General features: G+C 44.8%; 2 protein-coding genes and 1 long non-coding RNA gene across 13 annotated transcripts in view; 2 read left to right on the forward strand and 1 right to left on the reverse strand.

Moving 5' to 3' along the window:
* The window catches only part of NGEF (neuronal guanine nucleotide exchange factor), a 53,301-nt gene that overhangs the window by 17,208 nt on the left and 10,529 nt on the right, over positions 1–25,564 (reverse strand). Inside the window, exons 1-5 of one of the 7 annotated variants that reach the window (XM_052803702.1) lie at positions 24,652–24,919; positions 21,118–21,229; positions 10,803–10,985; positions 10,575–10,684; positions 5,555–5,829 (exon numbers count right to left, since the gene is read on the reverse strand). In XM_052803702.1, coding sequence (XP_052659662.1) covers positions 5,555–5,829; positions 10,575–10,684; positions 10,803–10,985; positions 21,118–21,229; positions 24,652–24,919 — 948 coding nt within the window. Of the gene's footprint in view, positions 1–5,554; positions 5,830–10,574; positions 10,685–10,802; positions 10,986–11,895; positions 11,913–12,106; positions 12,814–21,117; positions 21,230–22,503; positions 22,754–24,651; positions 24,920–25,564 lie in introns of those variants that run through there. The other 6 variants (XM_052803704.1, XM_052803703.1, XM_052803707.1 and 3 more) reach the window with 6 other exon arrangements.
* On the forward strand, positions 782–8,030 carry LOC128149029 (uncharacterized). Of its 2 annotated transcripts, none has more exons than XR_008237504.1 (4): positions 782–915; positions 1,297–1,386; positions 6,419–6,616; positions 7,917–8,030. It is a non-coding gene; the product is annotated as an uncharacterized LOC128149029 (long non-coding RNA). The 2 variants fall into 2 exon arrangements; XR_008237503.1 differs by lacking the exon at positions 7,917–8,030 and adding an exon at positions 6,703–6,876.
* The window catches only part of NEU2 (neuraminidase 2), a 35,481-nt gene continuing 24,062 nt past the window's right edge, over positions 14,146–25,564 (forward strand). Inside the window, exons 1-4 of one of the 4 annotated variants that reach the window (XR_008237502.1) lie at positions 14,146–14,566; positions 15,836–15,970; positions 16,833–16,989; positions 23,932–24,658. The gene's annotated coding sequence lies outside the window, so the exon portion shown is untranslated. Of the gene's footprint in view, positions 14,567–15,835; positions 15,971–16,832; positions 16,990–18,158; positions 18,287–23,931; positions 24,659–24,893; positions 24,985–25,564 lie in introns of those variants that run through there. The other 3 variants (XR_008237500.1, XR_008237501.1, XM_052803712.1) reach the window with 3 other exon arrangements.

The following is a 25,564-nucleotide window of genomic DNA, read 5'->3' on the forward strand; positions in this document are numbered from 1 at the left end:
TTCCTGCACCAGAGAAGGAGGCTGTGCCTGCACAGCCCCCAGAAGGGAGACAGAGCAAAGGGTGTGGGTAGAAATACACTTGGTCAGTATATGTGGACAGCTGGTGTTTAAGGAATGAGAGGATAGGGGTTTTTTTTCAAGGCCAGATTCCCAATGAGAAAAGTGGAGGAGTATCAGCTCGGCTTCTCCCAGCAGCTTCACCAGGGCACCTGCTGAACCTGAGAAAGAACCTGTCTCTCCTTCTCTGCATGACTGGCTAGGTCCTAAATGTACCTCTTACAGCTTTAACTGTACCTTTTTATTTGATAAATGAGAGGAGAAGTGGAAATGGGTAAAGATGCACCAAAGAATAAGACAGGATGTGCTGGGACAGACTGTCCCTTCCAGATATCCTGGGGATTGATACCACCAGCCATTTTGTACTGCAGCTTTCCAGACACTCCAAGCCAGGAATTTTTTTCTGCAAGGTTTGATTGCAGGATGGCCATGAGAGCCAAGATCAAGACCTGCCCCTCTGTCACTCCCTTTAAACCCTCAGACAATTTGCTTCATCTAGAAGGTTGCTTCCTGATCTGCAGAAGCCCCTCTGCCTATGTTTGGAGAAATTAATTTGTGTGTGTTTGCTGTTCACCATAGTGGGGTGTGCTAGACCTGCATGGGCATGTGCAGAGTGCAAGCCATACTACAGAAATAAAGAAATCCATAGTGAAAATATCAATATACAGGGCTCTGATTTAAAGGAGATGCTAGGAAAGCAAAGAACATCTCCACTGATCGGGACAAGCTTCTCGAAATGTTCACAGCATGTGCAAGGCACAAGTTTCCTAATTTACTTTGGAGATCCAGCTGTTCCTCTGCAGACCCAAAGTATCTACTCCAAGCAGCCCAGACTGCTGTTTCCCTTTTGAATGGTAAGTATGAGCTGCAAACCTCCTAAACTGGCACCAAACATCCAACCATGCAATGCGAGGTGTGGTCTCGGTGGAATAAATGAACTTTGCTAGCTCTAAGCAGTCACTAGAAAAAAAAGAGCATGAGCTCTAGCTCTAAGCAGTCACTAGAAAAAAAAGGCATGAGCTTCTGGTCTTGGAATTGCAAAAATAACTAGAAAAAAATTTGAACTAAATGTCAATTGATGTAATGCTATCTTCCTGAGTCTACAAATAGTCTGAAACTATCTCTTGGAAACATGACCGACACTGTTCCATCAGTCCTCTGGCTCGTTAACTTCATGAAATCTCACAGTGACGTAAAAGCTATACTAATCGTTTTCATTGCTTATGTTTTGGCGAAGAGATTGAGAAAAGAAAAGAGAAGTGAAGCCTAAGGAAGAAGGAAATGTAGAAGATAAAAAAGGAGAAAAATTAAGAGTCACCAAAGACAAGAGTAAGTAATCCTACAGGCTAAATTCCTATTAAGACAATATGGTGTTTTACTGCATAGATTGGAAATACCTGTTCCTAATGGCCCTGCTCTTCATGTAAAGCACCAGGTAAGAAGGGGGCATTCTGGTCTAGTCTAGGAGGGATGTTGTTCTGATCCGACGCCACGGCATTGGCTGTGACCAGCTCTCACACCTGACTGCTTTCACAGGGCCAGTCTGACATCCATCTGCTAGAAGTGCAGTAAGTCCAGCACAAGAGCTCTCTGGAGGTTTGAAATCTAAGGTTTGCTCAAAGAAGCAAAGGAAAGGAAATATTTTCTGGACATTTTTGTGAAAATGGAAGAAGAGAGAAAGACTGCCTACCTGTCACATGCGCTCTTCCACACAGAGGCCATGTCACCAGTGCACACAACCAGGTTCAAGTCCCTCTTTTGCTTGAGCAAGTAATATTTTCAGAGCAGTAGCTCTGTGATCTAAATTCACACCATGACACATGGTGCAGATTAGTCTGTCTCTGCCCCTTTTTCTAACACCAAAGTGACCTGAATCCAAATAATCCCTGGCAAAAACTTTATAAAAGCTCATACATCTTGGCAAAAATGGTTCAGTTCAAAGATTGAGAATACTTTGCTAAACTATTTTTATTAGTAAATTGTTTTGGGCGAGTTCCACTCAGCTCAGAATGTCCTAAAACATAGAAGATGAACACGGTGTAGGAAAATCAATACAGTTAGCAAGCAGAAAAGAACAAAATGAAGAAACTATACAGTAAATAAAAAAAGGACAAACTGAAAGGTAGAGAACTGAACTGGGGAAGAGGAATAAACCAGAGCCACTCCACAAAAAGGCCATACCAATATCTAATTTAAGGTTCATACTGAAAGAAGTTTCACGCTGAAAGAAGTTTCACTGATTAAATGTTGTTTCTTCTAATTTCTGGACCACTACCTCTTCAGAGCCTAGTATCTTGGTGACAGAATTTGTTTTAACCTAAATCACATGTAATAACAGGGAGTGTGTTTTCTCTCTAGTCACTTGTTCCTCCTGCTACATACATGTTGTCTGTCATTTCCTCCATGTTGACTCCATGTCAGAACCCAAAAAGCATTTCCTTTGGCTTTGTCTTCTTGTACCATTAAATTTTCTAGACAGTTAAAAAAAAGCCCTTGTTGATTCATGTTTTGCTGTGTTCGATGCTCAACAGATGTCTGGATAATTAAAACTACCCTATCAATTACCTAGTCATTTCTGATAATTATTCCAGTAGCACAAAATTTTCGTATTTCCCTGATCTCTGTGGTCTGTAACATGTGTTTTGCTTTTTCCTTTGTTCTTCCTTTTTCTGCATTTGCACCCACATTTTTTGTGATACTTCCAGTTGTTTCACATCCTCCTACTCTCACATTTGCTTCAGATGAAGAAGGCTGGTGTGGCAGAGACCATTGCTGTCTGAATTCTGTTTGAGTTCCCGTGGCTAATGGGCCGTGCTGCAACACTGTTTTGCTGAAATTGCTGGGGGATGGATGTGGTTTTTGGTTTGGTATGGTTTTGGGGAGGTGGGGTGGGTTTTTTTGTTTGTTTTGGTTTGGTTTTTTCTTTGTTGTTTTGTTGGGGTTTTTTTCCCCTTCCTGAAACTCCATTTTCTGGCTCATTTGTTCCAATGGGGACAATGACAAATTGCCTTCTTGACACTTTTCAAGCATCCATTGCTCTTCCAGTCAAGTTTCCTGTTTTGATGCTTGAAAAACACCTGTGTCTTGTTTTTTATCTTGTATTGATAACCTGCTCAGTCATTTTCTGTCATTGCCAATAACGAAGACCAGATTCCTCTTCTTGTTCTTGTCTCTTCCATTTTGCAGATTACTGCAGGTGAGCAAGTTTTTCTTTGACTATTTAAACCCTGCTCCATCACAGCTATGGTGGTGTTCCCTTCCTCAACTGTGAACAGGGGTATTTGCTTCAACTTTCTTTCCATTTGTGTACCGGTATTCCTCCCTGTGGTCTAAATGATACTCTTCTCCTACCTGTCCTGGCTGAAGGGCTCCAAGCTCTTCTAGTCCCTGTGTTTACCACAGCTTTGAAGACAAAATGGGTCAGAATGGTACGATTTTGTCCTTAGGACATTTACTCCAGAATTTCTGCTGCCCTGTACTTCAGGTGAATTCCTCCAATTCTGCTTCATGAAGCTGAACGCTTTACATTCACTTAATCAAGCCCTTATGTACAGCTTACACTCCCAATTCATATCCAATGTAAGTACAGTTCCAGTGCTGCAGGAGGAAGCAGTGCTTGCTTATAGCAAGGCTGAATTCAACATCATCTCTTTAATTCCACCAGTGATTTCTCCAGCCCTTCTTGTTTTCTGTCCTTGAACATCATCTCTTTAATTCCACCAGTGATTTCTCCAGCCCTTCTTGTTTTCTGTCCTTGACTCTCCTCACAAAGCAAATTCTCCACTTTATCTATTCAATGTTCAGCCAATTTCACAGCTTTCTGGCTTCTAGCAGTTTTATAATCTCTTACTGTGCTAATCCCAGAACAAACAGGAAGAAAATTCCAGCTCTGATAAACTACCATCAGGAGAAAGCACAGCACTTCTTTAAGGCAGCACTGTCCCATCTCCATCTGCTTTATTTCTCTTGTTATTTAAGCAGAGAGAAGAAAATTCAGCACACTTAATGTTGGGGTTCAGCAGCACAGAGATTTTTTTCCTTAAGACACCTACAGGTAATGAAAGTAACTAAACAGAAACGGCAGGGTTTGAAATCTATAATGCAAACTTTTAAGCAAATGTTTCTCTGCAAAAGACTCTTCATTTTGAAGCAGAAAGAAAAACAAAAGCTTGTGATTTTTCAGATGCCAGATTGTGGTTTTAACGCTGGCAGTTAGAAGCACCGTGTTTTGCCAGGTAAACAGAACAAATCTGATATAGAAATAACCAGTGCAGAATAAGAACATGGGAAAGCAACAAATTACTTTAGTCACCTTCAGCCATAACCCTGACACACTAACAGTCTGTGCTGCCAGCCCAAGCTACCCTGTATAAACATGGGTCCCTTCTACTAAGGATGTAAGTAACACAGCCCTGCCCATCATACCCCTGCAGTTCACAAGATGAGCCTTTCCAGTGTAACAGTGAAGTTAGTTACAGTCTTGGCCAGGACTAGGGTGGCATTGTATACACAAGGGATTCATAAATGTTGATTGTGCAAATCCAAGTAAACTTAGGGGGAACTGCTCACACCCCAAGATGTTCTTCAGCCCTTTGGGTACAATCTTATGAGCCGCGGCTGAACAGATACACTGCTGCAACGGTCTCACCAGAAGCAATCCTGGCGCAGGAGTATAGTAGGACTCAGAATCGAGCCTTTGAAGGCCCATTGCTGGTATTACAGTGCACACCACACACTAAACAAGGCTTGTTCGTCTCCACTGCTGGCTACAAACGCAGTGCTATGCATTGACAAAGAGCACTCACATTCCCCACGCTATCCAAAACAGCAAGCAGTTGTAAATTGTTGTGTGACTGATGTTTTCATTAATTGCAGCAGCTACCCCCACCTACTACTTTGATGCAGCCCTATAAATTAACAGCGTATGACTCTTAGTGATGTCATGCACTGTATGGCTAAAATGCAAATATACCTGTCACTATTTTTTACTGTTTTGCATAAGACTCCAAGTAACAACATTTAAAAATAAGGAAGTTTATCAATCTTCATCTCTTCCCTTTCCATTAATGTCATCATATTTAAAACAGATTACAGTTAACGGTTGAATTCTTCTAAGATTTCTGGTGGAAAGTATGTATCCTGCCAGTAACTTCAGAAGAGGATTAATGTGCAGTGGGAACCAAAAGCTTTATTGCAAGAGCCTCTTCATTATCCCTTTTCCTTTGTAAATTGCTCCTAATGCTGAATCAGAAAAGAGAAAAGAAGTTCTTTTTTGCTACAGAAATGTCCAGCAGCAATACCATATAGCACATCTGTAGTTCCAAAAAAAGAGCAAGTGGTGCTAACCAGTGCAACACAGAGAAGTACTCAGCAGGCCAAGGCTTGTCTGTGACTGCTATGAAGCTTTTCATTTTTAAATCTTGATCATTTGACTTAATTCACTCTCACTCTTTTAAGCAACAACCCGGTCAAGAAACATTTCACCTTCCCCCATTACCTCCTGCAGCTTGATCTCATCTGGCTGGAGGATGCTGAGGACCCCGCTGCTCCGGATCTCAGGAAGATCCTGCCATAAGTTGAACCTGGAGTTGGAGTTCCTTAGCAAACTGATTTGTGGTGGAGCTTTGCTTTCAGTTGTACTTGTAGGTTCTGCCTCAGATGGGGTTTCCTCGCTGGGTGAACTCTCCTCAGGGTCTGTCTGTGAATCCTGCAGTCGTCTAGTTTCAATCTCCTGACGTGTGGATTTATCTCGATATTCCTGATACAAGAGTCCTAGGAGGCAACATAATAGGTCTGAGAGGTTACAAGTGAACAAAAGAGTAGAAATGTATTGTGGGAAAGGATATTTGTTTTGCATTAGTTCACCTCAGCAAAGGTGAGAGAGATCACTTCCATGCTGAGCAAAAAAGCCAATTATGGCATTCCTATTTCAGCCAGAAGTGGAAACTATAAATGGAGGCCATTTCTAAATCTAAAGTATTGTCAACAATCTGCTCTCACAAAACATTTAGTAACACAATCGGATGAATCCATGATCAATCAGAAGACATAAAAGAAGTGGTTTGTTATTTAAACCTTGATTTTCTCTGCAATATTATGATGTTACAAGTTATATAGACTGATAGGTATGTGTAAGTGTGTGTCTGGAAAAGTAATACTGCATACATTGAAACTACTTTAAAGGAGCAATTGGATGGCCATGAAAATCCTTAAGGAGGAAACACTGAGCTGCTGTTAAGGCGCTGGACAGGTGAAGCATTGGCACAACAAGCTACAGTTACTAGTTTGTTTTGGTATTGACTTCATGGTTAGCCTTGGACATGTTGCTTAATTTCTTTCTGTTTTCCTTCTCGGTGTCTAGGATGAATGAAGATAAGAAATTAACATTCAAAAGGTACCTGAATGCCACAGCACTAAGGAAAAGGCTCTGAATTCACACCATCTTGCAGCACATCAATCACACGAGGTGTCTTCTGAGTTTCACTTACTAACTTCAGGAGCAGACAAAATTGCACAGAATTTGCCCCCACCCCTGATTTTAAATGACAGCACAAAAAAGGTAGGAATCCTGAAATTCCTCGGCCATCTTTAGAAGATCCTTTGTCTCTCCTAGGGCTTTCTAACTGTCCCATTTCTCTTTCTAAGCCATCTATAGGACCCAGAATATTAATTGCTTGAATATAAAATGTAATTTAGAAGATATGAAAAGACAAGAGAGCATGAGCCTGCTCTGAGTCACTCTCCTCAGTCAAACTGAAGGAGTGCAATTTACATTACCCCCCTTGGTTTATACTTGAATTGCAAAGTTTAACATGAATGAATAAAGTCCCTGATGTTAAAAAAAAAAACCAACCTACATTTTTTTTTGCTTGAATCATTAGGGGTTAAAAGCTATCTGGTCACACGCATTCACAATATTGGATCTCAGAAGCAAATTCCATGTGTAATAAGATGAGAGACAACTGGGTCGGGAGTTTGTCTAGGGAGGGCAGAAACGTGGATGTTACTGCCTATTAAATCTCTGGGTCAGTTTTCACAAGGCTTCGTACCAGTCACTGTTAAAAACTGTATCAGAAATATGCTGGGGAAAAGCACAGGCACAAGGACAGCATTACTGCAGTCTGCAAGTATATCCTGCTATCTGTTCTCCCTGGAAAGATGCTCAACACCGGATTAAAATAGCAATAAGGGCAGCTGTGCCTAGGAAACCATACAGTCTTCTGTTAGCTTCCTACACGATAACTGAAGAGAGGAGACTTCCCCTGAAGTTTTGCATGCTGCTGCTACTTACATAATTTCCCTCTGCGTCAGCTAGGCTTATATGACTTTCCTAAGCACTTCCGCCTGTTATTTAGCATCAGTGAGGGTGCTGAGGAAGTAGCAGGGTGGAAAGGCTCCTTCAGGAATGGAGCAGAGAGCCTACTGAATCAGAGCTGCTTTCAGTGGTGCTGATCTGTAAGCTCAGCCTGTGCTTGAAGGCTCTGGTGCGGTAGGGCACTGGGCACTTTCTACCCCACCGAACTGCACACCAGACAGCAGGACAAGCTGGGAGGTAACACCCTGCAGCAGTATGGGCAGCACTTGACTCAAGGGAAAACATGCTGGGAAACTGAAGTATAATCTATCTATTTTACTCTTATTGGAGATAATGATACTTCAGTGTCTGACTGTACAGCCATGTTGTGCTGGTGGGTCTGCCCTGCAAGTCAGAGGCAATTAAGGATATTTTGTGTAAGGGGGATTTAGTGTCCCTTGTGCAGATCTGGAGAGGAGCCCTTTAAAAAAGATCCTCAAGACAAATTTGCCCTTTGCTTTTAAGGAAATAAAATCCAGATAATGAAACTTAATCTTGTTTCCAGGTTCCCCATCTGACCAACCGAACAGATAAGACGTGTGGAGCCTTCAGTGGCAGGCAAAGGCAAATATGGGCATGGGGACATTGATAGACCAAAGGCATCTACCACCAGAACTCGTTCGGAAATCACAGCAAGGTAAAACTCATTTTAAGGAGGGAGCTGAAGAGAGACTGGCTGAAGCTCCACCACAGACAGCAATATGGGGAGGAAGCAGAAAAGTGATACCAGAAGAAAGACAAAAGACAGGTAGATGTTGAGGCAGAAGAAGCATAGGAAGAAACTAAGAGGGTTGTGCTAGCAAGGAAAAAAGATATACTCACTATCTTGCTGTAAAAGGTCTATCCATATGTCGGTAAAGAGGTTACAATGGGTACAGCAAAAGCTTAGATAAGAGAGAGAGAGGGAGAGAAGCCATGCAAAAGCCTACTCTAGATGAAGCAGGAGATGGTCATCGCACAGGATGGGTGGCGTAACAGATGCAAGGTCAGGGAACAGGGTTTTGACGTTGAAAGGAGAGCAATATATCTGGGAACTGACTGAATGTGTAGAAAGAAGCTGAGATTAGTAGTTGAATGTGACTCAGAAGATACAATGCTTATGTTTAGTAAGTGAACAAGTACAAAATGTCAGAGACCTGTACAAGCTCCATTCATTGTTTTATGTCCCAACTGTCCCTACTGCTGCGATCTGGCTAAAGGTTAACCGTGTGGTCAGAGCATGGGCCTGGTGTCACCTGTTGGCTTAAGTGGTTAAGGCTGATCTTCCCAAGGGGTGTTTACATAGTTTGTATAGTACCTAATAGACTTATCCCTTTGTGTTTATTCCATTTAATTTTGCTGCCACAGTCTCCCTTCCCAGCTCTCTCAAAAACTGGGAGGGGAATTAAAAAACTAGTTACTAATTGTGGAAAATCCTCGCCTTAGAGAGTTTGCAATGCTTTTAAAGTAAACGTTATTACACTGAAAGCTATGTAAAATCTCAGGAGGTCCAGAGATGTTTTCTCTGAAATTCTCTGCTCCAGTTTCAGGCAAAAAGTCCATTAATGCCTCAAAGGCAGGAGGGAGGGAAAGGAGCGAGTGTGTTCCAGCCATTTGAAATGACCTCTCTGTTGAGGATTAGCCTTGCATCTCTGGTTGCCAAAACCCTGTCTCCTCCATCAAGGTGCAACAGACCTACTTGCAGTTACACTGATGCGTGCAGCTATCACACGGCTTCCTTCTGATATACAGCACATAAAAATATATATGAATATAGGTTGCTTTGAAGTCCTGCTGGTTTTAGTGTTTTTATTATGCCTCTTAGCAGCACAGTCCCGGTAAACTGACAATATACTGACACACCTGCCTTGGGAGATTAGTACCTACACAGCCAAAAGCAAGTAACAGATCTGGTAACATCCATGCAAATTGTTCACCACTTTCCTCCAGAAGGCCCCGAACTCAGCTGTTTTGTCTGACAGACACTGGCAGGCTGCTGGTTTCACACCAGCCTCTTTCCCTAGCACTGTCCCCGTGGCATCAGGCGCTCCAAGAATCAGCCCTGCCTGCCACGACCTGACACCAAACTGCAGCCACTCTCCTCTCCCAGAAACAGTGTGATAATTCTCCTTTTTCCTGCCCGGGAGGTTTGCCTTCCTGCTCATGAGAGTTATCTACCCGATTTTCCCATGCAAAGTGCTACAGTCCTGTCCTCTTGATTCAAGTATCTTGCAGTTTCACTTCCTGAAGTTGAACGGAACTGTTTAAATATGAAGCTTCTATATTCTCACCATAAAACCGGTGGATGGGGGTTAACTTTGCAGTTACCCAAACCTCTCTGAGGAATGTCACAATTCAGATGTGGGAAACCAAGAAACAAGCTGTGAAGGTCCTCTCCGTATCCCACAAAAAAAAAAAAAAACCAAACAAAAAACCACAAGAGCAAAAGCGTAACAGACTTCTCCTCCACAGCCACCCAGAAAACCTCAACTCTGCCTTTACAAAGAGACCACAAATGGTAAAATAACTTACTCCTCCATTGCAAATGCTACACCAGGGGCTGTTAAAAATACACGCTGACCCCACTGCATACAGCTAACATCCAACAGGATAGTTGACCCAATACTTTAATCGTATGTCTTTTTGAGTATGGAAAATCAGATTTCAGCAGAAAGTTGGCTGTAGCGTTAACGATTAACTGCTTTGTAATTACAAGAAGTAATCGTTATTTATGAACAGAGGCAAAGCTGCTCAGCGACACCATTAAATCTCCTGCCAGGCAGCGTGCAAACCTGCTGCCCCTAAAGACAGCAAAAAGCCACCGCTAAGGCCATGGTTACTAGGTTTTACACCAACAGAGAGAGGTTTTCCCAGCGAGGACAGTTGGGTTCCCGCAACACAGCCGCCTTACCCCTGCCTGAGGCTCCCTCCTGCCATGTACCGCTCGGGTTTAGATCTGGGTTTCGTTCGCTAAATGCTGCTGGTTTGGGGGGTTTAGGGGGGCGGGAGGCGGCGGCTCGGCTCGGGCGAGGGGCCCGGCCCGCCGCGGCGGTACCTCTAGGGGCTGCTGTGCTGCCCGAGTGCGGGGAACGGCAAAAGCGGCGAAGTTGTGGGAGAGCGCGGCCGTCGGACAGCGCCCCCCCCCCCCCCGACCGGATCCCCTCCACGGCGGACGGCTCCTTACCGATGTGCTCGATGAGGTTCCTCCAGGAATCGGCCGTCATGGGGTGGGCGTGCGGCGGCGCCTCGGCGGTGGCGGCGGCGGGGCTCTCCTCAGCGGCCGCGGGGGGCTCCCTGTGGGGGGGGCGGAGGCACCCTCAGCCGCGGCGGCGGGAGGCACCCCTCCGCCCCCGGCCGCGGCCGCGGCCCCTGGCACTCCTCCCCAGTATCCACCACCCCCCCCCCCGCTCACCTGCCGGGCTGTCCCGCCGACCCGTCCTGGTCGAGGGCGCAGGCGGCGCTGAGTGCTGCGGCCAGCAGCTCCATGGCCGGCGGCGGCAGGCGGCTGCCGAGCAGCTCCGGCGGCAGTGGCGGCGGCGCGCGGCTGGGGGAGCCCGGGCGGTTGCCACGGTAACGGGGGTAGGAAGGCAGAAGCCTGCGCGGGAGGGAGAGGGGAGATGCGGCCGCCCCTGGGGCGCCCCCGCAGCCCCTCGAGACCCTCTGAGCCCCCAAGCGCCCTCAGAGCCTCTCCTCAGACGATCCCCCCCCCCCCCGCGTCCCCATGGGTTCTCCTCCCCCCAATCTCTAGAGAGTCCCCTCAGAGCGTCCCCTCAGACCCCCTGTCAGGCGTCCCCAGGGGCTCTCCACCCAAATCCCCTCAGAGCCTTCCCAAACCTCCCCAGAACTCCCCCGGGCTCTGCCCCCAAAATCCCCACAGACCCCCCCCCTCAGTCATCCCCACAGATTCTCCCCACAGAGACCCCTCAAAATCCCCTCAGAACCTTCCCTCGGGCCCCCATAAGCTCCTCAGAGCTCCCTAGCCCCTCGCAGCCCCTCTCCATGTTCCCAGATCTCCTCTGAGGCCCCACAGAGCTCTACTGAATCGTCGCGGAGCCCCCTCAGTCTTCCCCAAATCCCTTCCAAGACCCCTCAGAGCCTGTTAAGAGTTCCCCAACCCTGCTCCCTCAGAGCCCCCCGCAGCCCCTTCGGAGTCCCCCAGACTCAGCCCTCAGGGCTCCCACACGACCCTTGAGTCCCCCCACAGCCCCTCAGAGCCCCCCACAGACCCTCTCAGAGCCTCCAAAATCCTTTCTGAGCCCTCACAGGCCCCTCAGATTTCCCCCACCTCACAACCTCACCTCTCAAGAGTCTCCGACCCCCTGCAGCCCCCCACCCTGTGCCTGGCACCCCTGCCCGCAGAGACCTCCTCAGCCCCCCAGCTCCCCTCCAGCACTCCAACGCAGGTCCCTCCTCCGCCGGGAGGCTGACTCCCTCCTCCCCAAGGGCCCCCCCAAAAGGCAGCAATCCCTGCCCCAGGGACCCCCCACCTTCACAGGCCCCCCTACCTCCATCCCCCCTGCTCTCCTGCAGAGAGGCTCCTTCCCTAGATGCAGGGAAGCCCCTTCTCCATCCCCTCCCTCCCTCCCCAGCAAGGCACCCCCCCCCAGCAAGCACTCACACACCCCATCCCACCCCATGCATCAGCCCGGGCCCCAGCTCCTCTCCTCCATGCACAGCCACCCCACAGCGGGAAGGGGGTCCTGCCCTGGCACTGACCTCTCCTCCCTCAGACCGAGGGCATAGCACTGCCCCCCATCCCCTGCACCTCTCTGCCTATGTGTGGCTGGCGCGGGCTTTGAGGGAGAAAAGGGGGTGGCAGAGGGGGGCTCTCCTGAGCTGCTTCCAGATCTGGTGCATATGGTGCATTTCTTCTCTGGGAATGAAACCCTGAGATGGAGGACTGTAACTGCGAAACTCAGCCTAATCCCTCCTGCCGGGCACTGCACCCTTGATTACCCCACAGGATTGACTGCTATCCTCCTCTCCTCCTCCGGCAGGGCTTTGCACCCAGGTCATTTCCCCCGTCTCCCCCTCCTTAGCGTCGCTACTTCCATAAGGATATATGTCTCATTTAGGCAGTAAGTATCTCAGTACTCAAGGATCTATATGTGTCTTCGTTCAGGTAATTGTTTTTCTGCCTCAGGGATAAATCCTCTTGAGCTCCAGAGTACAGTTACACCCTCGGATCCGTTCCAGTGCTTGCAGACAGGCTGGGTGCAGCTCTTCCCTACACGTTAGTAACCCTCAGCAAAAAAACGTCATCTGCACCACATTGCAATTGAGGAGTTAACAGTCAGAAAATGCTCAGCTATTCCTCATGTTCGCTTTCTCCCTGTGCATAAATAACCGTGGTTTTTTTCTGTACGTGATAACGTAATTTATGCAACAACATAAACCCCATGTGATGGTCTCTGTGTAAAATGGTTCCCTTTTTATCATTTTTATATTGTATTTGCTAAATGATATATCAGGATAGCTTCCAATCAGCGCATGACTATACATTCAGAAAAACTCCCTCAGCTTATGTGAACTAGATCTCAATCCAGCACACTTGAGAGCTCAGTCCTTAAGTTATTAAGAGGCAGAACGGGAGAGAAAAACAGCTGAAAATGTCATAGAGGACTCAGAGAAGACTGTCGGTCCCAGACTGGGAGGTCGGAAGGACCACACAACCGATCAGAAAAATCAGGGTGAGGGTGAGAGCTGGAGCCTGTTTTGCACTGAGAGGAGGAGGAAAAGAGCCTGACAGCTGGGGCTGTATGGGGGGGGAGATTGTCATGAAGTAGATGGTCAATATAGGATGAAAGTGGGTTATCAGCCATTAAACACTGGGGCTAGGGGGTTTGGGGATACAGGTAAGTGAGGGGGCTGCCAAAACGTTGTAGAAGGGATAAAGCAGCAGAGACTATCTGAAGCTCTGCCTAATGACTGATGTTTTGGTGGCTGGCTGCCAGGGCAAGAATACTGTCAAGGGTTTTAGTAAGTGGGTAGGATGCTAAAAAGCTTCTTTCTTAGAAGAGGGGAGGGAGGACATTAACTGTACCAAACCTCTTCGTTATCTTGAATTCTGGAAAAGCGGGGATGCTGTTTACAGTTTTCTAAAGGGAAGGACCAAGAGCAGTGAGGAGTTCTCCTTAGTATACAAAGGGAAGTCAGTGCATAAGCTCTTACTGACACTGCTAGAATAAATGTATATCTAAATATAACTTCTGGATGTATCTACTTAAAAAGTTTCAGAAGTATGCTTTGAGAGTAACAGATTCTAACCCCTCATATTGCTTCACTCCTAAGGGTTAAATCTGTTGCAAATTGAAATTTCTTATTAGAAAAAGCGTCTGGTCATGTTATGAAAAACATTCAAAAATAGAAAACATCTTTTCAGGATCCCATAACTGTCTGGTAATTTGATCCAGCCTGTCTTCCTTTTTCCTTCAAATTTTCCAAAATAATTTCACTTTTGGTCTGAGATGAAAACCCGAAAGGATCAGTAAAAGTAATAATGATAATGAAAATCTTGGAAGCTATGAAGAGGTGAGAACACCAGCTGGGAGTGAAATGCCCCCTGTGGCCATGGGAGGCCACAGCTTGTATTTTTGTGTCTCAGATCTGTTCCACTGTGTAGCAGTGACTAATAGTCTACTTTTCCTTCCTTTAGAACTTTTTCTTTTTAATTGTAATTTGGTATTTCAAAAATGTTGCTCCTTCTTCCTTTCCAGGCTTATTCTCATACTTCATGTTGACATACACCTGTAAACAGAACAAGTGCCCGAGAAATACTTTTTCTCCCAAGTGAGGTGACAGAGTGTTCCCAGCGCTCTGTAACCAGAGCAAAAAAGTATATTTAGTGAGAAGGAGATATTTTTGTCCTACAAAAATTGTGTTTTTCTAAATCTTGCTTTTCTGTTTGGGGGCAAAACAAAGCTTTCAAAGTTTGTCATGAAAAAGGAAGGCAGGCAAACAACTGATTCTCTCACAGTTGTCTGGTGGCTGGGATGTTCATGCTGGGTGTGGGGGTTCCGGGTTGGAGTCACAGCTGTGTCATTGCCTCACATTCCACATGTTACTGCCTGTTCCAGGGTGGATCAGTCTCTCTTCCTGGAGCTGCTCTGCTTTCTCTGGTCACTGGGAAAGGTGCTTGAACCTGGTGAATGCCTTATTCACCAGATACCACTTTAGGTGAGTCAATGCTAGACTATTTCTGCTAAGCAGAATAGCTCTGGCATAGCTGCCTGTTTCTTCCTCCCTACTTCCGCAATTATTAGGACTTTGCGTGCAGTTTAAGCTGACCTAGCTGCTCAATTCCACTTTTCACTCAACTCCTTGAGGCAGATTTCTACCTCCACTTTTATGCCAGTGCTGACGCTCATCTTATTCTTGGTGGGCAAGTTTGGGCAGTTAAACTGATGGAAAATGATTCTTTTTTTTTGGTAGAACTAGCTTTGTGTGTGTCTGGGTTGTCTCACTACAGGGTGAGCTCAATGCGAGTGCCAGCATAGCAGAGGTGGCAGACATGCAGATGGATGGCAGGACCATGGCAGTGCCACCTTGGATTATTTTACACTGCTGTGGAACTGCAGGCTCAGGGAGAAGTTCCCCCTCCAACTAATCTTAACCATCTGGGTAGGAGTTTGGAGGAGGTTTTCTTTTCTCTCTCACTGTATCAACAATAAATTTGATACAGAGCCTAAACAGCTTTCCCCTATATCATCAAAATCAGTAGAATCTCATCATGACAAATGAGTTTTCTGACCAAAACCCCTGTATTTCATCCTATAATTCTCTGTCTAGTTGTAGGGGAGAAGAAAGAATCTGACTACTAGAACAACATACATTAAAGCAACTAGTTAAAAATCCTACCCCAGCACCACACAAACGGTGCTGTGTGCCCTGTGCTCTTGCTGGTGACAGAAGTCATGCAACGCCCTGACAGACCAAAGTGCAGTTTTGTCTCTGGAATTCTTAGGATCCCCAAGCAGGCAGGCACTAGAAATGATCCCCATGGCCATTGTTAGATGGCCATGCTCTGGTGACATGAGCGTAACCGTGGTTCAGCTCCCTGTGGGCAAAGGAGAATGGGTCTGAACTTGCATACATTCACAAAGAAGGGGTTCCTGTGGTTGCAGACTGTTCCCAGCTTCACTGTACTGCTGTTGGAAAAGATTTTAAATGTTGGCTGACCTGATCCATGGTTGCATTAAAAATGTGATAATTGGTGTGAGTTTATAATTAGTTTATTACAATTATCTCATTTAAGTTATGTTTGGGGGATGAATTTCCAATCTTGGCTTGTATTTTCAGGCACTAGTAATTTTGAAAAATGGTTAATCATTTGAATTAAGATTTCTTATGTGCACCTAAACTCAAAAGTAATCCTTAGAATAAAGCTGTGTGAAGAGCTTGTTTTCAAATGACATTGAAATGCGTTTTTTTAATATTCTCTTATAGCAGTTTTTAGAAATTAGACCTCCTCGTCCAGAAACTAAAAAGAGAAGAGGCAGTCCAGCATATCTTATTCATGAAAAATTCCCCAAATCCTTCTAGTTAGTGGGAGTTTCACACCAAGAAAGGCCACAAGATGAGGTAAGAAGCACTGTTTTAATCTGAGCTAACAAAATTTGTGGAGAAGTGTGAAGTTAGTAATAGATTTGAATAATGTTATACCTAGTCAAGGATATTTTCATACTCCAGGTTCATGCCGTTCAGGTTCTCTCTGTTCACGTGATTTTTAGCAGTGCTTTTGACAATGGGTGTGTCTGTGCAATTTTTATTCCTGTTTTTTGACTTTTTAGTGGAAGATAAGTGGAACTCCTCATCCCTAATATTTTTAGATCCTAAAGGCCAAGAGCACATCTGTTCTCCTGAACCTGCTTAAGCTTTCATCAAAATACCTTAATTATATCTGTTGGGGCTGGCAGCCTTACTGATAACTAGAAATGTTCAGAACTTCCTATTATCAGATCCTTACCTTTAGGTGCTTCTAACCTTTTGATGCTCATAATCATCAGGGTTACATTTTTACTTACCGACCATCTGCCACAGACAGGTTATTTTTTATATATTAAAAACAATTAGCAATTTCTTATGCTTAGGAAAATATTATTGGATCCTTGTTAAAGGAAAACAGAAAACCTGGCGTTCTATCCTTTGAGAAGCTTTGGTTTCTATTGAAATACGAGTTGAAATTCAGGGTTTGCCAGTGCTTTGTCTTTGCCACACTTAGGAAAATCCATTAGAAATTATAGGCCCTTTTCCACTCTCTGCAATACACACAAACTTTAGACTTAGATTTTAGCGTCTAAAATCCCTGCCTGAGCTGCTGGCCATGGAGAGAACGTGTGCCCTGCTCAGGGCTGAGAGAAACATTTCTGATATTGCAGCTGTAAAAACTGCCTGGTCCAGTTCTAGGCACTGTGAATAAAGGCCGTTTCTGCTGCATCCTCAGTGATCTTTGTGCTGGGTCCAGGCAGCACAATGAGAAAACTACTTGACTGAAAAACAGAAGGAGCAAGACTCAAGCACGGAGAGGCAGGGGTGTACTTCTGGACCAGGAGACTCCTATGAAGAGAGGACTCACCCACAGCTGTGCGCTTCAGGAAATGGTGAGTTGGAAAAGGCTGTAAAATGTAGCACTGGAGCTAGAAGGAGGGGTGGGAGAGTAAGATTGTATGAGGAACCAAAGGGTGAAGAGCCTGGGGAATGGCAGGACACTGAGATGAGCCACAGGAGGGAGGAGAGAGGAATCATGGGTCTGGGAAATTGTGTGGGGAATTACAAGTTGAAGCTGATAGAAAAGGAGTGAAACAAAGAGATTGGTTGAGGACCTGAGGGTCAGGGTATGTCCAGATGAAGCAGATCAGATTGGGAGAGCTGGAGGGCAAAGTCTAGACCTTGCCAGGGAATGAAACCATGACTGGGCTGAAAAACCTGACAAGCAGAGACTGGGTGGAATAGGTGGGCAGACTGGGATTGGGATCTCCATTGGCTGCATGCTGGAAGGATACTTAATTAGAATTGTGTATGTTGGTGGTTATTATTCTGTATGATCCTGTGAAATATGAGATTTTGAGAGTAACAGCATTTTAATACCTACAGTAGCTATTTTTACTGAAAATTTATTGGTTTTTAAAATTCTTCTCCCTGCAAATACTGTTGCTCTTAGACTTTTTAAGATTCAGATTGTACAGAAAGAGGAATAGGAAAAACATTATCTATATCTATCTATCTATCTATCTATCTATCATCTATCTCTAAAAGAGCAAAAAAATTGTTGTAGTGTGACAATGTATAAAGGTTTGGTTAACATGTGTTTGCACCAGCTATTCCTGACTTCACCACTTGCAAATTGAAGCACCATTGGGCAGCATAGAGAAGAAGTGACTGTAAGAAATTTATTTCTAAGTAGAAAGAAACTGCTCGAGTATGGTACAGGACCTTTTGCAATACAGGTTCTAGCCTGTCTAGAGGCTTTCTCCGCTTTTCTAGTTAAATCAGGCTATAAAAGCAGTGCCCTCTGCTGCCCAGGACAGAGTGCTGTGCTGAGAGGGATGCTAACCCAAATTCACACAAGCATCCTTCAGAGTGCTATGCTATTTTACATGTGTACTGTTTCTTTCTAACACACGTGATTGCATTAATTCAAACAAGTTAGATTCTCTCTTGCTGCTGAAGGTGACTATTTGTATTCACTGTTGTAGTACTTCTATTCTTTGAGCTCAGATCAAATGTAATCAAATGATTTTTAGATGATCCTCGTTTCTCTGAATTGGAGGTTTCATAACCAGCCTAAAGAAATAGTTTGCTCTGCCACTGGTAGACCAATGACCTCGCAGTGAGCTTTGCAACATGAAATTTCACACTGAGTTTCTCTTCCACTGTATCTAGTGGCCCATAATAAAGACATACCATTTTTGGAATCTGACTCAGTGGGAAATGGTAGGTAAATAATACAGTTATGCTGCTAAAATATCTGTATTGCATTAGAAATGAAGAGAATTCAACATCCTATTTAGCTGGTAAAATAGGGTAGACACTGATTAGTGAATCTCCTTTCTAGGGTTTGAAATGACTAGTTTTCTGGTCTCTGTGGGAGCTGTTTTCAGCTGAGGCTGACAGTTGTGGATGGACACCCTGGATGGATGTTTTTCTGTGATGGCTTTCTGTGATCTCAGTCTGCACAACTGCTGCCACTCTGAAGCTGGAAGGACTGGTCACTGTGGGAAAGAGCAGCTTTTGTTGAGTTTGGTTCCTTCTAGGTCTTTGGCTCTGATTACTCTGAAAAACAGAAGTTGTGCTAGAAGCTCAGCACTGAAATGTTCACAGCAAGTCAGCTGAGTTGTCAGGAAGCAGCTTGTCATGTGAGGGGTTTGCATCTTTGTACAATGCGGAAGACTAGGAGGGAGCCATGGGATGTTGTGGAGAACTCTAGAGTGCTTAGGGGGAGCTGGGAATCGCACAGGAGAAAGATCATGGGAAAAAAAATAATTTAAGAATAGTTAGGCATAAAAATCCTCTTAAGAAGTATCTTATGGAGGACATATGGCAGATTTTGGAACACCAGCAATAATGTTTGAGGTCATCTTGTTTTCAGACATCAGTGTTCTGAGATCAATGAACTACTCTGCTATTCTCAGAGCTTTGAATGGCACACAGATTCAAGTCACCAGTGGTTTGAAGGAGCCTATGGTCCCTTTCCTTAATCAGAGTGTTAAAGTCCATATCCCTTCTGAGTACAATGCAGATAATGATTCCTCTTCCTGAGCTGTTTACTACATTCCCCAGATGTGTTTGCTCTCTGTCCTAAATCATGTAGCATGGTCATATATGAAGTGACATCCCTACCTGTGAAGAACCCATTTGTGTCAGACCTGCTGGTCATCTTCATGCAAGGAGAAGGGATTGTGCCTGCCCAGCCCTGGCATTTACATAGTTGCTGTAGGATGCTGCTGAACATGAAGAGATGCAGCATGGATGCCCCACTTGCTGTCAGGACTGTGGTGATTCACTCCTGAGAACCCTGTGGACCTTCCCAGTGCTGGTCAGAGATGCCTATACTGTCCTTTCTGTAGAACTGCTAGCTTCTGCTTTCAGAAGAACTCTTAGCTGACAGGTACCAGTTTTATTCTTTTGGGGAAAGATTAAATGCATTTCTTGAGACCAGTGATAATATTTTAGATGCCTTATCTGCACAATGGCCTGTTTTCCCAACCGAAGGGGGAGAATAGTGATTACTGCAAATGATGGCAATATCCTTAGGTTCCTGCAGGCTTTTCACAATGCAGCTTTCTACTGGTTCTCTTATAAATTACAGCTGATCTTTTGGAGAAGGGAAGTCCATGGGCTCAGTTTGAGCTGGAACTCTGGTCTCATTCTCTGTCAAATTTCTCTGCTCAGTTTCAAGAGATGATGGCACTCAGCAGCATTGCCTGCTTTTGGCAGACACATGACTTAGAACCTGTACTGACCTGTCAAGCTCTGTGCACAGCAGCATCTTTGATAAAACTGACTCCCAGCACTGGCTCATTGTTTCCAGCTCCAGGGAGAATCAGAATTTTCATGTTTTAGAGCTGCCTAAGTGGCGGTGTCAGAATGTCAGAGACTGACAGTGATGATTATGCTGCAAGGAGAGGAAGACAGATGGGTTTGACATCGCAGCAGACTGTAACTGTCTAGTTTCATACGCTCAGTTTAATGCCAAAGGGCAATAAATTTTAGCCAGGCCAATTAATTTATTTAAATACAACCTGACAGTTTGGCTAAAATTTTTTTACTGGAGTCCTCTCCATAAGGAAAGGTGCCTGGAAAGGCACTATGCATTACACCAACACAACTAGGCTCAGTAATTAGGACCACACAGTGCAGTATAATGCATGCCCCTTTGGAGGGCAAGTGTTTAGCACTTTCAGCTTGATCTTCTACAGTACAAGTAGGGACTATCTCATAGTTACACACAAAAGAGATGAGGAGCTGGAAAGGAAGTTTCAGAGAATACCTCACTTGTATATTAGAAAACGTAAGGCTAGGTAGCTGCTCCTCTCTCTGCCTGGCTGCAGTGGCAAGAGAGCAAGGGTGAGGGTAAATTAATGGGATGTATGTAAACTTATTGGCTGTGGGATCAGGACCTTTTGCTGGACCTAGGTCATTGAGGGATTTAAGCCAAAAAGGGCTACCTCACTGAAAGCCTCTGTTGCCCATCAGTTCTTCAAAGTAAACAGCAAACAAAGTCAGAATACTTTAGAAAGCATCTTTGTAGCTACTTCTTCAGCTATAAAGTCCTGTTTTCCATGTGGGATTGTATAAAAGGCTTCAGGAGAGCCCTCTGGGAAGGCCGAGAATGTGATCACCCTTATGTTGGGATGTTCCATAGGGAAATGCCCACAGGCTCTCCTTATTCTCTCAACCAGTCTGCCCGCTTTGCTTACACCACTGCGTGATCCTACATCACATTCCCCTTTTTTCCATCTTCCCCACTGTCTTCTTGTTCCCCGTTTTTCCTTCACTGTCTTCTCCAAACTCATACTGATAAGACCCTTTATACCATGATGCTAGTACTATATGGTGTATATCATTAAGACTGAAACCAGCACTACGAGTCAAGGTGAGAAGGCATGGATCAGAGCTATAGCTTAGTCCAGCTGTCCTTCCCAAAACAAGCATTCTTGCTCTGACACTACTCTGACTATATTTTTCCATGGAGGCACGCTGAATACCCTTTGTGTGCATTTCCTTACCTTGGGATCCATAGTTCGTCTAACGTCTTATCAGAGTTTACTGGAGATGGTGATCCCTTATGAGGTAAAATGTTCAGAGGCTCTTTGATGGGCTCGTTGTTTTTGAGTGAACCTGTGATATAAGAGAAAGCCAAGAGGGTGTTAAAACAGTTGTTTTCTTGAGGGTCATCTTTACTTTTACTGTAGGTGGTGGTTTGCATACACCAAAGGCAACAGGAAGATCACAGACACAAAAATGGCTACATTTTAGCTTGAATTTTCGAACAAGATTGAAGTGTCATAAGCTTACATAGTGCAAGATTGCACAGCCTTTGTCACAGCTGCAAATGCAATTAAGAAAAGATGAAGGTAGATATACGAAATCAGTTCTTATGTATGTGAGTAGCAGTGTCACCACTTAAAATTGGGTCCCAACATTAGTGATTTTCAGTGCAATTCTTTAAGCAGAAAAGGTTTAGCTGTGTGTGCCTATGCATGCCAATATTTGTTTTCCCAAGTCAGGGCTTCATTACTGCTCTGCTTTCAGGCACATAGTGGATGTTCGGTTTACTGGATAAATCAAGGCTAGATTTGGGTGAGACAGGAGCTTTACTTTTAATTGTTTCTCCAACTTCCCTCAGATGAACCTCTGATCCTTTCACAGGGAGCCAAAGTTGTATTAAGTCCATGGCTTACTACTGCAGTACTTGGCAGGAGGGGATGCATCTCACGTTTCAAATGAAACCTGTTGTTTGAGGCTTGTTGATAAATGGCCTTGTTGTTTTTTATTAGAAATATTTTGGTCTAAGTCATAATTCTGTTTGTATTTCAAACTGGTGACAGCACAGGCAGGTCAATGGTCTGACTGAAGCTGGTTTCTGATGCACCCTTTTAATCAATGCTATGGATTTTCAGAGGGAAAGGGTGAAATCCAGACTTTCAAAACTCCCTAGAACAGTGCCAAGGGCTTATGAAATGCTAGTTTGAGTTATTCTCTTTGCCTTTTGAATAGTTTAAACACTTTATCCTTCTGTCAGAGGAGATTGCTTAAAAACACAAACTCTTTTTTGAGTTAAAGCAAGCATCTATTATGTTTTACAGCTCCTAGGCTTTAAGCCAAGGCTAGGCTGGTGCAAAGGCTGCCTATATACAAGCCTTTCTCTCTGATGGATTCACATTCTTTTAAATTATTTTTTGTGCTCTCATTTCTTGAGTCTTTATTTTTCCTGTTTTGTATCCTACTCTGTATTTTCCCCTGTATCTTTCCGTCTCTTCCTTTCTTCTTTCCCTTTCCTCACCCCCAGTCATTCCCTAAGCAAAATGAGAGCAGGTTAACATTTGAGCTCAAGTCAGACTCTTGGATAGCTGCTGTTCAAATGGGTTTGAAGTCAAGATAAAAGATCTCACCCATCCCTTGCTTCCATGCACGTCAGCAAATGCTGTCAGAAGAAGTTCCTGCTACAAATGAGGCTGGTGTAGAAGCACCCGCTGTCCAGTTTCAGGGAGAGGGGATGGAATCAGTGGAGCAAAGGGAGAGGGTAGCCAAGAGCTGCTTATACAGTCCTAGCTGAATTTAAAAGCTGCAGCTCTGAGCTGCACTTTCTACAGTCATACTGAGAAAGAGCTATTGCTCCTAGCCCAGGTCTTGCTGTACAGACTGGAGAAAAGAACCGTTCCCAATGTGTCTTGCTGAATAATTGCAGATATGGAAGAAAAAGCCCTGTTTGGAACAGATCCTGTTTCAGCAGTGGTGACACAGAGAGGGGGGTGTAGGAGAGAAGTGCAGGTCAGCTTCTGTGGATGCTCTAATGAGCTGCTAAGAGAGAAGCTCTTCTTTTAGCTTGTCCTTCCTCAATGACTCTGGCTAGACAGGAGGCATGTCCTCCTGTGCTGTTCTCCTGATGCTGTGATGCTGCAGATATATGAAGAAGGTGCGTCCTTCTGTGCTGGTCCTGCTGCAGTGGCACCAGCAGGTAACAGGGAAGAGGGCCTCCTCAGCAGCCGTCTGGACGCTGTGACGCTCAGGGAGCAGGAGAAAGAGTGAGTCTCTTCTGTGCTTGCTCTGCAGCAGCGCTGTGCGAAGACAGTGAGAGGACAGCTCTGCTCTGGTACTGCTGCTGCACTGGCAGGGTGGAGAGCAGTTCTGCTCTGGCATAGGCAATGCTCAGTTTATCCAGAAACCTCATTGCAACAGTAGCAGAATATTAAACAGGAGCCCTTTGCTCTGCTGCTGTCTGCTTGGAAACTTGGAGAAGGGAGGGAACTTTCCTTCTGTCCATGCCACGGGGTTGAATGGGCCTTTATACTGCTGAAATAGAGTGGCTCCCTTGGCGAGGCAGGCGGGAGACACCTGTTTTCTTGGGGACATTTCCCAGACCTCCTTTATTTTGGGGTGGAGGATGTCTGTTCTTTGTTTTCGTAGAGAACTTTCCTTTCAGGGGCTGAAGCGGTGTGCTTTACTACTCCATAACAAAGCAATAGCTTTCAGTGGCTTGCATAGCACTCAAACATCAGGAGTTGAATCATTTTGACTCATGCAGCTAGCCAAAGTTCAGAGTCCAGTGCATTGTTTCTGTTAGATTACAATCTGAAGATAGGATAACTATCTTTGCTGCAATTCCTTTTATTTACAAGGAGGTTCTCTGAACACCTGGGAGATGAAGCAAAGGGCATTTTCTGTGTTCACAGTTCCAGGTCTCTCTCATTGAGCATTTAGATTAAAACCATTTCCAGTTTTTTCTTGCAGCCATTTCCAGTGCTTCTGAGTGTGTTGCGATAGCTCCTTTCCTGGCTCTCTCTTCAGCTTCTCATATCTTTCTCTTGTTTCTTTCACAGACAGCTGCTCAGACAAGGTGCCAGCTCAGTGAAATCCTGTCCTTGCAGTCATGCTCTGTACTGTTCATACTCAGAGAAAGCCAACTCGTTCCATTTCTACTGAAGCCATGGCTGACTGCATGTACGTTCTGGATGGTGTTCCTGTTATTTTAGCCTCCTATTTCAAAGGGATCTTAGGTGTTTCTTACAGCTGTCTTCAATGCAAGGTGGCAGCAACTGCATTTTCAGAGAAGTCTTGCTCTCCTCTCATAACGGTCCATTGCAATTTCTACAGGCTTGGTCCCTAAACGTACTGCTCTGTTTTTGCAGTTTCCTCTATATGCCGCTCAGCTTGCCATACAGTTACTTGTGATCTCACTACTTTTGAGTATGTCCTTTCTGTATGCTAAAGAAGTTCCTACTTCGTTGACAGCTTCATGTCCTTCCCTGTTTAAATTATTTTTCTCTTAGAGACCAGAGTGGTGGCAGAGCAGAGTCCCACATTTGTTTAGTTTCTCTGCTATGAAGCATGTTTAAACATCCAACCATTTTGCATTTCTAAGCTGAGCAAAGAAGGATGGCACCCCTCTGCCAGCTGTGCCATAGGGCAGGGGTGTTCTGTAACGTGCTGACCACTGAGCCACTTTCTACCTTCCCTGCCCCTTTTCTAATCTCATCGACTCCTATAGTTCCTAATCTCACTGGAAAAGGAAGCATAATGCTGTTTGGGTCAGTACTCACCTGTAGCATGCCCCATGTGCATTGCCTCTCTCGAAGTCTTTCTTTTCTCTCTGCTTGGCAGCCTCATGGACCGGTAGTACCTGGAATTTCTTTGAATGGCAATGTAATGTGTGTGCAAGTCCCTCTCGTGGGTCACTGGGTTAGCACCTTCTGACTCTTCCTCACCTTCAGAGACTGAACCTGACTCTCTCAGTACCTGCTGAGAAAGGCCCTGCCAGAGCTGACCAGCAGAAAGTCTGTGGGCGGCTTCTCTTCCGTGCCCATCCATGGCTTCCAGATCTTGTCTCTATGGCAACTGAGACGATGGATCAGCAGCAGAGCAGCAGAAGACAGGTAGCCTCCACAACTCCATCAGCTTTATTTGAATTAGAACTGGAGAAGGATAAACAAAACACAACAAAACAGGAATAGGGAGGACAAAGTTCTGGTTAGTTCAGAGGCTGTAGTGCCTCATCTGTTTAGGATAATGGGGACTTTCCAGGAATTTTTGTATGAGATCATTATCTTATAAGCCTTATTCTAATGTCCTGAATGTTGCTTTGACGTGCTCACAGTTGTCCTGCTGTGACACATTGTAGTGCTACAGATGTTACTGGAAAAATGTCATATTTGCTCAGTTGATGACCACTCCCTTTTGTCACTTGTGAGCAGTACATTAGGAGTTGATTTAGAGTGGATACAGGTAATGGCCATGTCCTTGTTTTTGAGGGTGAAAATGTTACGGAATAGGAAGTAAAAGCTGAAGAGAAAGCACTGTTAATCTGTCTATTATCTGTGTACTTCTCCCTGTAACAGAAGAATTAATGCCTTTTACGGGGCTGGGTGTCTTCTAACACTTATTAACAACACTCACTCCTGTGGTGCAGATAAGTGAAGAAAAACCCATAACTGTTGAGAAGTGAAGGTAGAAGAG

Source organism: Harpia harpyja, chromosome 12 (genome assembly GCF_026419915.1).
Source record: "Harpia harpyja isolate bHarHar1 chromosome 12, bHarHar1 primary haplotype, whole genome shotgun sequence".
Taxonomy (NCBI): Eukaryota; Metazoa; Chordata; class Aves; order Accipitriformes; family Accipitridae; genus Harpia; species Harpia harpyja.